General features: G+C 35.9%; 1 protein-coding gene across 1 annotated transcript in view; it reads left to right on the forward strand.

The window, feature by feature from the left end:
* The window catches only part of Dcdc1 (doublecortin domain containing 1), a 323039-nt gene that overhangs the window by 149156 nt on the left and 159350 nt on the right, over positions 1-14533 (forward strand). The window contains 4 exon segments of the mRNA XM_070032669.1: positions 3670-3771; positions 6811-6974; positions 9665-9790; positions 12050-12155. Of these exon segments, the coding sequence (XP_069888770.1) occupies positions 3670-3771; positions 6811-6974; positions 9665-9790; positions 12050-12155 (498 nt within the window).

The following is a 14533-nucleotide window of genomic DNA, read 5'->3' on the forward strand; positions in this document are numbered from 1 at the left end:
CATTTAGTTTAGGCACAGTGAAATGTAATTAGGTCTTTGCAGTCACTTCTTTGTGTTATCCAGCCTAAATAGCCATGGTGTGGGAAGAGCTTTCAAGAAGATGGTGATTACTTGTTGACCATATAGGGTATTGCTTCCTGTGTCCTATTTGTGCCTACCAACAGAAAGTATGTAGACGGATGGTGAAGGATAAAGATAATATGAAATTAACAAAGAAAACTAATTTGTAGAAAATTCTTCCAGATTTGTAGCTTATAGTTTAAAGAAATCTTGTCAAGGCTTTGGTAAATTTGGAGTTCAATCCTAACAACTTTTGTGATGTGAGAAAACTGTGAAAAAGAGAGAAACTTTTCTTATTAAGCATAGTGGCACATACTTGTAATCTCAGCTATTCAGAAGGTAAGGTAAGAGGATTACAAATTTGAGGCCAACATGAGCAAAGTTAATGAGGCTCTGTCTCAAAATCAAAATATGAACAAAAAGACTGGGGATGTGGTTCAAGGGCTAATGCACTGCTTATCATGGGTAAGGCTCTGAGTTCAGTCCCCAGTAATGCAAGAAACAAACAACAATATCCCCGCATTTTTGGAATCAATAATAAAAGGAATGAACCATATTAGAGAAAAGATCCAATGATCTTGCTTTTGTAATAGAAAACATTGCAGAATTAACATATGAAAATGTAATCAAAGACAATATAATATTGAAAAAGAAGTTAGGGTGGTTTCTTAATGAAAACATTTCTATGACTTAATTTTAAAAAAGTATTTTTGCTGTGTGAGTTTTTTTTAATATATGCAAGTTGTGTTTTTTTTTTGTTCTAAAGCAATCGCTAGTTGTGCACTTACAGTTTTGTATTCGTCTTGTTAAAAGAAAGACCCATACAACTGTATGAATTTCAGGCCTCACAAGATCCAACATCCGTTCCTATGCTCACCCTTTATTTGCTTTGTTCATTCTTTCATTATCCTTCTTCTAGCCCAAAATAGATTAATCAGCTCCAGAGAAGAAATTTTATTTCTCTAATATGTTTTAGGGACCCAAACAGTACTTGGCACACACTAAGCACTCAATAAATGTTTGTTGAAAGAATGGATTAATTTACAGCACAATACTGAGCAACTGGTGTCAATTTAATTTAATCCTGTTCAAGCAAAGTCAATATTAATGTGAAGTAAAAATGTGTGGCACACTTCTTCAGTCTTTGTACTTTGCATGAGTAGAGATATAGAAAGAAATTCCTGTTTTCCAGGTATTTCTTCAGTAGTGATTAGCTGCTGTATTTTGCAAGAGGATCTGAATCATTATTTGCTAGGTGGTTTTTCTCTTACTACTTGGGCCTCAAGGCTAGCCTCAGCTAGCTTTTTGTATCGTCCTACTCCAAGGGTGAGAATTTAATTTTAAAGCTGTAGGGAAGTGGGCCATGCAGAGAACTACGGAGAAAGCCACCACGGTGGTTGGTTTTTTCTTAGCCAATGATCAGGCAGTAGGAGAGAAAGGTAGATTATTTTCCTATGCCTAGTCAGTCATAGAAAGTTTCTATTTAGAGACATATCTTTGTTCAAACATCGGACTTTAGAAATAAAACACTCCTTGTGCAAGAGAGACACAAATACACACACAGGACTTGAATTTTTAATTGGCTGTTACTATGAGCTTAAAGCCAGAGCCATTGCCTTAGGGAAAACAGACCTTAGAATTTCTGTTTAGAATTTTAAAGTTTTTGTAGAAACAGCTAAAGTACAATATAAGAATTACAAGTGGAGGGTAGCCTTCTTCCACTTAAACACCTATAAAGTCTTGCTTAACTATTAAAATATCTGGTATTTATGTCCTTAGAGAACTTTTTGAAGTCACAGGCAGTGGTTTTCTTTTTTAATTACACTATGTTTCTGGACATAGAAGTAGTGAACAAAGCAGATAGCTAATGAATGTATTAGTTGGCACCGAGTCCTCTCTGCTTTCTCAGTTTAGAGGTTAGCACTCACACTTGTTATTTTCTAGAATATAATTTGCTGCACTCTGACTCCATATCTAGCAAGTCTCAACAAAGAATGTCCATAAGTTACACAAACTGAGCTTTTGTCAACACTAACCTTGCAGAGTGCATGCCACTGAAGTTGTGACTTTTCATGGGTACATTTCTCAGTTGCTGAAGAGTTCTGTTCCGGATTAGGATCTTCCAGAGATTTGAGGAACAATCAGATTTCCTTCCCACTGTATTTCCCATATTTTTCAGGCAACAGTTGGGTTTAAGGAAATATATTTTTTTTACTCAGAATTGTATTTTTAAAATCTCAGGTCAAGGCACTGTGGGGAAAGAAATATTAATGGACTGAGAGCTGACGGGACTCTAGTGACCCATCAGTGGCTTAAGAAAAAGCACTGGGTGGAATGATGGCTCTTTCTATTAAAGAAAAAAAAATGGCAGTAAGTCCAGACAAGACTTCCTCAGCCCACTCCCCACAAAAGACTGAGGGAGTTCTTTAGCAACACATTATTTTCCAGACTGGGTTAAAAATACTTACATAAATTTTGAACAGTCTCAAAAGGATAGAAGACAGTCTTTTTCATTTGATGAAATCAATTATTCTCCCAAACTACTTTTTTCTGGACATAGCACTAGAAATACATAAAATGGCTACCTCAATGTAGTAGGTATGATCAAAACAGGAAGAAAAGAACTTTGGAAGAAACAAACAAACCCAAAGGTTTAAATTATTCTCAAGGCTTCCCTCTTCCCTGTTTCTTGTCTTGCCTGGTGAGTGGCAAACTCTGTACAGACCCTCCAAGAAAAGGTGGTGCTCATTTTGGAAGGGCCATTCTCTGGATCCTGGTTTATTTGGATCCTTTGGATCAGAATGTTTGCTGGTATTTTTTTTTTCCATAATGAGCATTGTGTGATACAATAGTCTCTGGTCGCAACCACTTGTTGAATGTATGTATTTAAAATGGATAACACTGAAACCCACTAGACACTATGTTGGAAATGAATTATACAACTTGGGGGAAAGGGAAATTGGAAGGGGAAAAATGGAAAGAATGAGGGAGGGGGTAACACTGTTCAAAAGGAAATGTACTCATCACCTGACTTACATAAGTGTAACCCATCTATATATCACCTTTATAACAAAATTTAAAAAAAAAACATTAGGGATTTTAAAGAAATCTTGGAAAAAAAGGATAACTTTCATAATACCGTTAGATGATCTTTGTCAGGTTGAATTCACTGTTGTCAGTGGAGCTAAACATGGGTATATCTTGTATATAAATAAACTATCCCTCACGAACATTCGACATGCTTATGCTTTTCAAAAGAAAATGAAATATGCTAGTTAATTGGCTGTGAGCTGGTCCATTGACACTTACTGTATTTAAGTACCTACTGCGGTTAGTGAGTCTTCTTACAATGTCCACATTTTCTTCTATTTTAAGATGATAAGGAATTTAGGTCGGATAAGACAGTAAAAATCAAAGAAAGATACAGGAGCCTTTCTTTATATTCCTTATACTATTGTTTAGTACTCTTGATTTCCATTGCCAAGTACTTATATGTGTTCTTTGCTTTATATGGTTCTCTTTATATATCTGTTTGAATATATGTATACATATATATATAAAACTGTGAGAATATTTATCTTAATTTTTCAATATGTTTTTATTTTTCAGGTATTTGAAAATGGTAAAGACACCGGAGAGATTTGCATTTATATCAGTAAAAAAGATTTGGAATCTAATAGTCCAACTCAAACTGGTGATATCATGCAAAGAGTGAGTTTAATGTTTATCCTATAAATGTAAGATGCATTATAATTTAGACAATTATATCTTAATTATTATATCTTAAAAATTGTTGACAAAAGATCAATTATTTGCTCCTTGTTAAGCTGAACTTACCCATGAGTCCTTTAACAGCATCCTAAATTTTATTTTGTTTGTATCCGAAAATCTGTCTACAATGGCCTTGGGTTAGATACATCAGGACTGATCTTTTTTACACTCTGAAATGTTCAGTGGAGGATAGGATCCAGGTCTTCAGCATTTCTAATCTTTAAGCCCCAAGTGACTAATATGTAGCCTTGGTTTTCTGACATGCTCAGTGTGAGCATGTCCGGCTGGTTTATCTTAGACACTCTTACCTTTGCTTATTTTCCAGACAATCGGGATATTTCTCAGGCAGAACCAACATGTTCAGGGTCTTTGTTTTGAGGCTTTGTCTTGAATAAAAGGACACTGAACACCCGTTGTTTACAAATTGGGGTTATGCGCCCGAGTGCACACCAGTGTTTTGGTCTCTCTTGCCTTGTCTTTGTTCCGAAACTTGCTCTGTTTACCCCGTTCAGCTCAGCAATCCTAGATTTCCCTCTCCTTAGTGGTGTCCATTACCTGGCCTTCAGAGACAATCACAAACATTGCATATGCATTGGGAAGCTGTCACTGGATTATTATCTAGATCCAAAGGAAACAAGCAATTGCTACCTCGAACGATTACAGAAAGATCCAGGGCCTTGGCTGGTTGCTTGTTACCATCACATCCCTGAGGATACAAATTGCCATGATGCAAAAGCCCTCCTAGAATTTTTCTATCTGCCTCCTTGCCTATTCACATTAATTTTTACAGTTTTAGTCCATACTAAAATCAAAGACGTCATTTATACTATACACTCTGGAAGATGTTATCACATGGACACTTTTTGTATTGACTTGTGACATTGAAATTGTGCTCTGCTTCGATGTATGTGCAAATACATCAGAAGGAAAACTGTAATATGGCGCATTATAAAACCCCTTGTTAGGATCCTTCTGATGCCCATGTCTGGTCTCTTGTGTGGACACTTGTCTCAATCACTAGCTTAAGATGTTTCAAACTCTTCTCATAGCCCTGAACAAATTCTTATCCTATAAAGGCCTGGTGATGATAGCTTTAAAGATAAATGGATGAAGATTATCACAATTTTTGGTTTCCACAGCCCAGCCCTCACCAATAACCTAAGGATGAAAGACATCAAGGCCCTTACCTCCTGTAGGCTGTTGAATGCTCATCTGTGAACACCTAAAGTGCAGTCTGTCACCAAGTTGAGAAAATAGAGAGATTGCAATGTAACTCCTGTGGAAGTGCATTTGGTTAAGTGGTCAGGTGCTCACACCCCAGGTCTACAAGCACATTCCTGTCCTTGGAGTGCACATTTCTTTGTGGGATCAGGTCTTAAATCTTTTACAGCTTTCCCCTTTACAAAAAGGCGATGCCTCGAAAGCCAAATCCCTGTGATTTATAAAATGATCAGCATTACATGTCTTCTGAAATCATAGCAAAGCAGCAAAATCAAGCTCAGGGTTGAGACCACACTGAAATAAATGTAGGTCTTTGGAAATGCAGTCTATAGATTTCAGAATAGGTTTGTGGTTCCAATACTGAAAATAAAACCAGATTTTCACTAATGCCTTTGACTATTGTACAGCCAAAGAGGCTAGTAATCATCACTCCTAATTCACAGCACTTGTCTCTGCTGGATGAGAAGAACTTACGCTAATGAAATTTAATAACAAAAAAATCATTTCCAGCTCTCCTATGCTAAAGACTAAAAATTGTAGTCACTGTAGAACCAGTGAAATCACTGACGTTGGAGATAGAATTATTTATTTTTAGGATAAAATGCAATTCTTACACATCCTACAACTATCATTAGTAATCAAAGTATTTTACTAAAGCCAAGAATTTATAGGCAATTGATGAAATAACCTGAAATATAATCAAAGATCAACTTTTCATTTTCTCTGAAACTCATCTTTGGGTACTTTATAATATATTTTCAGTGGCAATTAATACAAGGAACAGCAAATAAACAAACAAAAAAACACAACACAACTATATCCATATCCCTGCAGTGATGAAAGAACAACAAGAAATTGAGAGACACAAGAAGTGACAAGGGAGAGAAGAAAAGGAAGCCTGTGACAGAAGGCTGGGGAGAGGAAAACAGAATGATGGATAGTGTGGGGTATAGAGCAAGAAAGAGCAGTGGCTGGAACACCACAACAAAGGTGATGGGTAATAATGAAAAGATGCCTTCTTAAACAGCCGTGTGGCAACAGTTCAGGTAGATTGATTTCACCTGAGAAGTGTGCCTTACATGGGGAATACCTTAGTAGCTTACACAGTCTGAAGAGAAACACAATACTGTTGTATAAAATACTAAACGATGGCATGCCATACTTCCAATAATGCCTTCTTCACAGTTTGAAAACCACCATTACTGTAGATGTTCGCAAGTTGCAGGGATTTTAATTAAAATAGTTCCACGTGAGTCAACTAAGCCTGGCAGTCTTGTCAATGTTTGCAATACTGTAAGTGGTGAATTTGGCTGCCACTGAATTATGTGAGGTTTGCTGGGACATTCGTTGCCTGTTGCAAAACTTTCACCACGTCTGGAAGGCCCCTAACAAAAACGTGTAGCTCAGACAAGAAAAGCCTAGCCCTTATCAAAGAGGACCGTTAGAGCAAGCAGCCGCTAAATGCTCTTTCTTTGAGACTGACACATCTGCTTTCAGTTGCCGTGCCAAAGGGTCAGAGCTCAATCACAAGCCTGTGGCACCCCCTGCTGGTTAAAAGCCTATGCTCATTTTGTTACTTTACACCGAGCTAAACATTGCTGTCATTTCACACTTCTTTAAACATTCTATATGAATTTAATTATCATCTGTTTGGACTTCATTTGTTACAGGGTAGAGACAGTTTATTATAGATGTTCACATTTTAGGTTATGTTTTCTTCTTCATCCCTCCCCCCCTCCCCACCTTTCCCTCCACCAGTTATTACTCAAGATTCACCAAAGGCTTCAAGCTTCTTCCATCAACCCACCAGGCCTCAATTTTTCTCCTACCCGGCTTTTCGATGAGCACGGTCAAGAAATTAAGGATCCTCTTCTGCTGAAGAATGAGCAAAAGGTCTGGGTCTCTAATGGTGCAGCATACAGGTAGGAGAGAGGGATTTATTCTGTCTGTCTTCCATCTTTCCAGGGGTGAGCTAATCTATTTCAGAGAAGAGAAACCAGTGAGCACCTTTTTTGAAAATTCTTAAAAATCTTTGAATCCCAGTAAAATTTCAGGAGCATATTTTGAGACAGTATTGTTTATGGGATATGACACCTCTCTCTCTCTCTCTCTCTCTCTCTCTCTCTCTCTCTCTCTCTCTCTCTCTCTCTCTCTCTCTCTCTCTCTCTCTGACTTTCTGTCTTAATGCCTTGTCATAGTTCTTGAAGTCTGCCTGTCAGCACAGCAAGAGGGATTTGTTCATGTCTGAGTAGTCACCTTAATGATAGCAGATGGAAACGCCACGGGGGGCCCAAGCCCATCACACTGTCATTGTCGCACACTGCCCTGACCTGCTTCCACTCCTCTATTTTTTTGTCCCTTTTTAAAGGAGAAATGGATGGTAATTGAAAAGGATCTTAAGCAAGATTTATGAAGCTGTAGACAACATGATTCCCCAGTATCTCTCTATGTTTTCACAAATAAAGTCTTAACCTTTTAAGCACCAGTGACAAGACAGCTAAAGACAAATTGGTAAAGCTTGTAAGCCTTATCCTATCAAAGTTATATTCCTCAAAAGTGCCTTACATTATTCCACAGTAATTACTGGTTATTGCTGAGTATTGTGTAAATTTTTTTGTAGATTGGTAAATTCCTGCATAAAATTATCTGCATTTCCGAAGAAAGAAGCAGGCTGTGGCATACAGGCACTGATGAACTGGGCTGTTGTGTTGAATATCTCGGAAATTTATGCATATTTTGACAGGATACATCCAAATGAACTCTGCATCTGCTTGTCAGGAAACTTAAACATACTCTTCTGCCTATTTTTAATTTTCTTAGCTCATTAGCTGTAGGGAAGAATAAGGAAAATAATTTTGCACAAACTGGATAATTTGGTCTTATGTAAATTATCAGGAAAACAACATAGACTAACCTAAGTCTTCACAAAACTATGGGCCTATTGGATTTCTTATTCTTTCTATGAGTCAAAATTCCAAATACTGAAACAAAAATCTCCTCAGAAATCCCTGAAGGTATTTGAAGAGATTGATAGGATAAGTTGTGATATAGCATATTCAAATTTGTCTCTGTAGCATACATGCTTAATTATTTCCTATGTTGTATAATTTATAGAATTAAAAATAGCCTAGTAAGTGGTGAGGTTTTCTCTCAGATATAACTTATTACGCTCTAATTTGAATTGTTCATACAATGATAGAAAACAGAAGTAAAATTTAAATTACCAAGAATTTTGGAAAAGTTTAGCAAGCTCTTGGATCAAGAAAGGCTTTCATAAAACATATGCCATTATGTTATTGTCAGAATGAGAACAATATTTAATTTTGATGTTTTTCATTAACTTGTTAGCTAATCATATCATATATTTGGGATGATTAGTAATATGCAAATAATCTAGAATATTCTAAAATCAGCTGAGTGTTGGATTGGGAGAGCTTTATAAGTCATTTGTACTTCATTGTTCCTTTAAGATAATAATTCTGCTCTAGTTTTGAACATGAAGCACTGGTCTGATATAAAGTGCTGGCAGCCATTGCAACATTTTGTTATAATTATTACAATTGGTGTGATTAAGAAGTTATTGCCATATGGTTCAAAGTACATTGAGAAACTGAATTTGTAATAGAGTGTTCATTTTCAGGAAGTAATTCTAGCATGTCTAATTTACGTGATAGACATATTAAATTATGAAAAAGGGTGAGATTGCTCCTTTCCCAAGATGATTTTGTCCTATTTTTGCCTCTTCCCCCAAAATTTTTATCTTGAAAAAATTTTCATCTATGGCAGAATTGCAAGCATAGTACAGTGAATCTCTATGAACTCCTCACCTAAATCCCCCAAGTTAAAGAGTTTTCCACATTTGTTATATCCTTTATATCATCTTCTCTCCTCATGTAATATACAATCTTATTCAAGCTGCCCCAGTTTTTTGCTTTTTGCAAAAAACTCCCTAGGGCATTAGGCTATTTTTGATAGTCATCTTAAATCTAAAGTACTCTCTCCCCCTTTATTTTGTTTTCCATGATACTGATTCAAGAATCCACACAATTTTTGTTTTTGCAAAATGTCCCACTTCCTGAGTTTTTTTGTCTTCTCATTATTAGATTCACTTGCAATAATTTTTGGCAAAGAGGCTGCACAGGTGATATGGTTGAGTCTTTTAATTCTAGAGTTAAATAGCAAATTTCTGTCACCAATGTTGGGAAAAGTGACTCATTTTTCACATAATGATTTTTTTTAATTTGTGGAGTGTTTGTGATTTGATTTTACTTCTCAAATTCACTTGAAACAATGTTCTTAAAATATGTAGTATGAAAAGTAAATCCACTTAACATAATATATACAAAATGAATGTTATATGAACAACTTATTGTTACTCTCCACAATATTCTCATCATTGCAATTACTTACTAATTATTCCCAGAACATTATAACTCAGCAAAATAAAATAAAATGTCCATTTTAGCTATGGTATAAGTTTGCTATGTTAATAAGGAATTCACTTATGTATGGATTTTCTTAGTCACTAATTATTGTATACCGTATTGTTTGTGTTCAATTTTATGCATAAGTATGATGTGCAGATAGATTTTATTTTCCCCCTATTTTTCAGATCTCCATTAAGCCCTGTTTTAAGCTTGACCTTTGATCAAGTGACTGCATTTGTCAGAAGCGGTGTGAGAGTAGTCTGTAAGGCCTCGATGGATCCTAATGCTCTTCTGCTACCTGGATGTGAAAAGTAACTTAATTTGTGTGTGATTAAAGTACTCTATCACCTGATTTAGGATTTCCCAGAGGGAGGGATTTGAAACACTACAACATGTTCTTTGAATTGTCTTTAAGCAATTATCTATTGGGTTGACTTAAAGTATAATGAGGTCATATCTAAAACACACTGACATTCTTTACCTTTTATACACACACACACACACACACACACACACACACACACACGGCACAAGAAATATTTTTTTGCAGCTGGTTAATTTTGTTTGAAATGTAAAAGCTGGTTTTAGTGGTTTTTTTCTAGGTTAACAATCTTAAATAAATTCACATTTATATATTTGTTTGATTATGAAGAAAGTGAAATGGAGGCAACATGCTGGAGTTGGTGTGGTAGTGAAGAGGAGAGGAGGGGTTGGAGGATTGTGAAGTTTAGCCTCCTCTGTGGCTATGATTGTCCATGACCAGAGTGATGTCAAAATCTTATCTCAGATAAGAAAGCTGACATTTACTGAATTTTGACTGTAGGCCAAGCACAGTTACAGATGAAGGGTAAGACTATTTAATCCTCAAGATGATGGCTTTAATCTCATTATTCCCTATTACTCTACTATTGCTGCATTTTTTTCCAGAGACAGAAATGAAGATAAAAGGTAATTTGCCTAAAGAGGCAGCTGGTACATGGTAGAGTCAGGATTCTAACCTAGGTCTTCCAGCATAGTCCAATGAAGACAAAAACATACTTTATGACAAATGAGTACTTGAAATATGGCTAGTGTGACTAAGGAACTGAATTTTTAATTATATTTAAATTAAATTTTAAAAACTGAAATGGAAGTAATATGACCAGTGACCAATATTTTGGATATTTCAGCATGATGTTGGTACTGGGATAGATGATTTAACTAGAAGATTTTCTCTAGCCTTAATATTGCATAATTTAACAAATTATAGGTCTCTTTAATAGGCAGTTGAAAAGGCTGAAGTAGACCACATACCTAGAGCAGCAAAATCAGTTTGATGAGATTTGCACAGTCCAATCAGTGACAACCTATCAAGAAATATGTCTGGAAGGACATAACATTTTATTCCTTGATGAAAATGCTTGAAAGAGCTACAGCTCTTTCTCCCAATGACTGCTGTACTTTGCATGCAAGATTAGAATCTGTTTCTTCTCAATCTTTTTCCTTAAAGAGAGAAAAGAATTCATCAGCATTCTTTCATAGTAAGCATTATAAGATTTAAATTTCTTTTGACACTTCCTCAACCTGTCAAACTCGCCTAGACCTTTTCCTTTAAATTTATATCTAGGAGTATATAGTGTTAACTCATATAGTCTCCCTCTCCTCCGCCCCCCCCCCCGACCCCACCCCCCACTCTGCCCCAGTGCTGGAGATTGAACCCAAGACATTTTTGCATGCTGGGAAAGTTCTCTACCACTGAGCTACAGCCTCTATCTTTGATTTAGTCCTTTTCAAATTTTGCTTCCTGAGGTATAGTGAATTCTGTTTCATTTGAAATGATTCAAATTAGATCTACATCCTAAGTCCACAATGTGAAGCTGTTTTTATTTAGTACAAAGTAATTGATTAGATAATAGAGTTTCTATAGTCCACTTGAATTTTCCTTATGTTCTATAAAGTGAATTGTTTAAAGCCTTAAAAATAATGCTCTCATTTTTCACATTTCTCAGAATATTGCTAAACATTTCTATTCATAGCACTAGGACTGGTTTCTGTTGTGTAACATGCTGTCTGGTAGGTCTGAACATCAGTGATGAGTCAGTTCATTTTATCAATATAAGGTTAAGTCACATTAAAGTAGTGATTTTTCTAAACTAAGAATGAAATACAACCTCTCTATCTTGTATTTTTTCCTTGTACCTATTACACTGAAGCCTCCTGAGGCTTCCTGAAAATACTGAACTAGTTTGTGTAGACCAACTGTTATAAGCATAAAAATGCCTCCTAGTGTGTCTGGAATACAGACTTATGATGAAGATAATTTCCTCAAGTGATTAAAAATCATTTCTTGTTTTGTTGTTCTATTAATTGTTTATTAGGGACAGAATCTCCCAGTATTTTAAACAATTAAAAGATTTAAAAATATATATCTTTTGTTTCCCAATTATAAATACCATGGCACATTATAAATGTCTGCTTCAAAAAGATTATGCAGTAGATTTTTATCTTACTAGTAGAGTTATTATGCTAGCAAAGAATATTATAATTAAATGCTTTATATTGCAACAACAATAATATTGTTCTTTTCTTAGTTGGGAAGTTTGTGAGGGATTTCCAATTAATTTTGACTCCACAAGTCAACAGATACCTGATCAGTTTGAAAAAGTGGACATGGACAGCCATTTTCTACAGAACAAGGTCAGATTTCATTTTCTCTGTTTAATAGACAAATAGTATACAATGGTGACTGAGAGAATATTCTAGTCTTTATTTTTAAGCCGAAAATATTTTTATAAATGTTGGATCAAGTGTTTTCCTTATTGCTAATTAAGTACTTCAATAATGAAGCAAAATTACTAGTTGGAAAACATGCTATTTGAATTGTCATATAAATCTTGTTTGTTGCTGGGTGCCAGTGGCTCAAGCCTGTAACCCCTCCTACTCAGGAGGCTGAGATCTGGCAGTTCAAAGCCAGATTGGGCAGGAGAGGTTAATTGGAGACTCTTATCTCCAATTTACCACCAGAAAACTGGAAGTGATGCTGTGGCTCAAAATGGTAGAGCATTAGCTTTGAGCAAATGAGCTCAGGGACAGTTGCCAGGCCTAGAGTTCAAGCCCCACAACCGGGGAAAAGAATCTGTTTGTCATATTTTCCTTGTACCAGCTAAATTAATAAATTATAATTATTTAGAAAAGGGTTTAAGATGGTTGTTATCTCTTCATACTTCAGAATTTGATCTGTTTGGGTTTTTTTTTCCAACTGGGATTTTTTTTTCATTAGTTGACATGTCCCTCCATACAGGCGTATTCACATATCTTGATCAGCCTCACCCTTTCTGTGACTCCCTCTCATCCCTCCCCTTTCCAAGCTATCTCAATAAGCTGCACTGTTCCATTTTCATACTTGTATATCGAATATTATTATCATGTTCACCCTCCTTTGCCTTTTCTACTTGGCTTTCCCCCTACCTCTAGTACTCCTCTTGCCATTTTCTAAAAAGAAAAAAATGTATGTTAGTTCAAAGGGTGCTGGTGGCTCACACCTGTAATTCTAGCTACTCAGGAGGCTGAGAACTGAGGATCCCAGTTTGAAGCCAGGCCAGGAAGGCAAGTCCATGTGGCTCTTATCTCTAACTAACCACCAAAAACCTGGAAGTAGAGCTGTGTGCTCAAGTAGTAGAGTGCTAGCCTTGAACACAAAAGCTCAGGGACAACACCCAGGCCTTGGGTTCAGACCCCAGGACTGGCACAAAAAAAGGGAGGGTGTCTCCTACAGTATTTCACACATGAATATAAAGTATTCTAATCATATTTATCCTTAATTTACTCTCAGTTTTCCTATCCCCACTATCCCTTATTATTCAATAGATTTCTTGGTCAATTTAAGCTAAGGAACATGGATTCTTTAGAAACCACAATTCATTGGCAAACCTAAGTTACATCTGTTTATTTCCACTAAGCAATTCTTCAGTAACACTTTCATTTTTCAAACTAAACTATGAAACACATTTGAAATACTATATATAAAGGGAAAAAAACTCTTTTATATATCTTGGCTGGCACACTTTGGGTAAGATTATTGCTCGTTTCACCTCATGAACTTTAGTTTTTGAGACTGAGAATATCAAAACCAAAAGGTACCTACAGAACTAGAGATGCTCAAACAAAGGGCTTCTGTCAAGCAGTTCAAGACACAGTGAAAAAGATACATTATCTCATCCTGTTTCTTCACATTTCTGTATACTACCCATTGAGTTTCTCTGTCATATAAAAAACAATACTGAACATCTTAGTTGTTTCAAAAAGCATATAAAACTAAATAGCACAGTTATACAAATAAAACAGCCCATTTCTAGTCTTGTTTCTTTTGACCAAATTTAGGACATTAAGATTTATTATTTATCATTGGTCTAATCCTGTTGACATTCTTTGTTTTATTTTCACTGTAACATTATTTTTCTGCTTCAAAAAAATCTGTGTCTAACTATTGCTTAATGAAATTATGAATTCTCATTTGGAATTCCATCACTATCTGTAACTCTTCTAGGTCTGTGCTCATTCCCCATTTACCTTTCAATATTTTCTTTTTTATTATTAAGTTTTTTAATTGTGAAAATACCATACAGAAGGGTTACAATTACATGAGCAAGGTAATGAGTACATTTCTTATCAAGCATTGTTGCCTCTTCCTTTGTTTCCCCTTCCCATCCCTTCCCTCCCATCTCTCCCTTCCCACCCCCCGCCCCACCGCTGAAGTTGTAAAGATCGTTTTCGACATAGCATCTTGTACTTTTCATTGTTGCAATGGGTCCACCTGTATCCCTATTTTAACAACTTGTTTTTTCCCTTTCCATCCCCAAATTATACCAACATAAATACAGGGAAAACAGGCTTGATCCTGTCTGTATACTGTGCTCAGTGGAGCTAATGAATTGTATACCATAACATTTTTTGATAATATATTTGTGCCTTCCTTAGCTGGGATATATTTACAAGAATTCCTGGGTATTCATCTTCCTCTTCTTGGACTAAGTCTTCTCAGATCTTCTAGAAAATAATTAATTTCTATTGTAGTC

Source organism: Dipodomys merriami, unplaced genomic scaffold (assembly GCF_024711535.1).
Source record: "Dipodomys merriami isolate MVZ:Mamm:240054 unplaced genomic scaffold, mDipMer1.0.p SCAF_21, whole genome shotgun sequence".
In the NCBI taxonomy this organism is placed as follows: Eukaryota; Metazoa; Chordata; class Mammalia; order Rodentia; family Heteromyidae; genus Dipodomys; species Dipodomys merriami.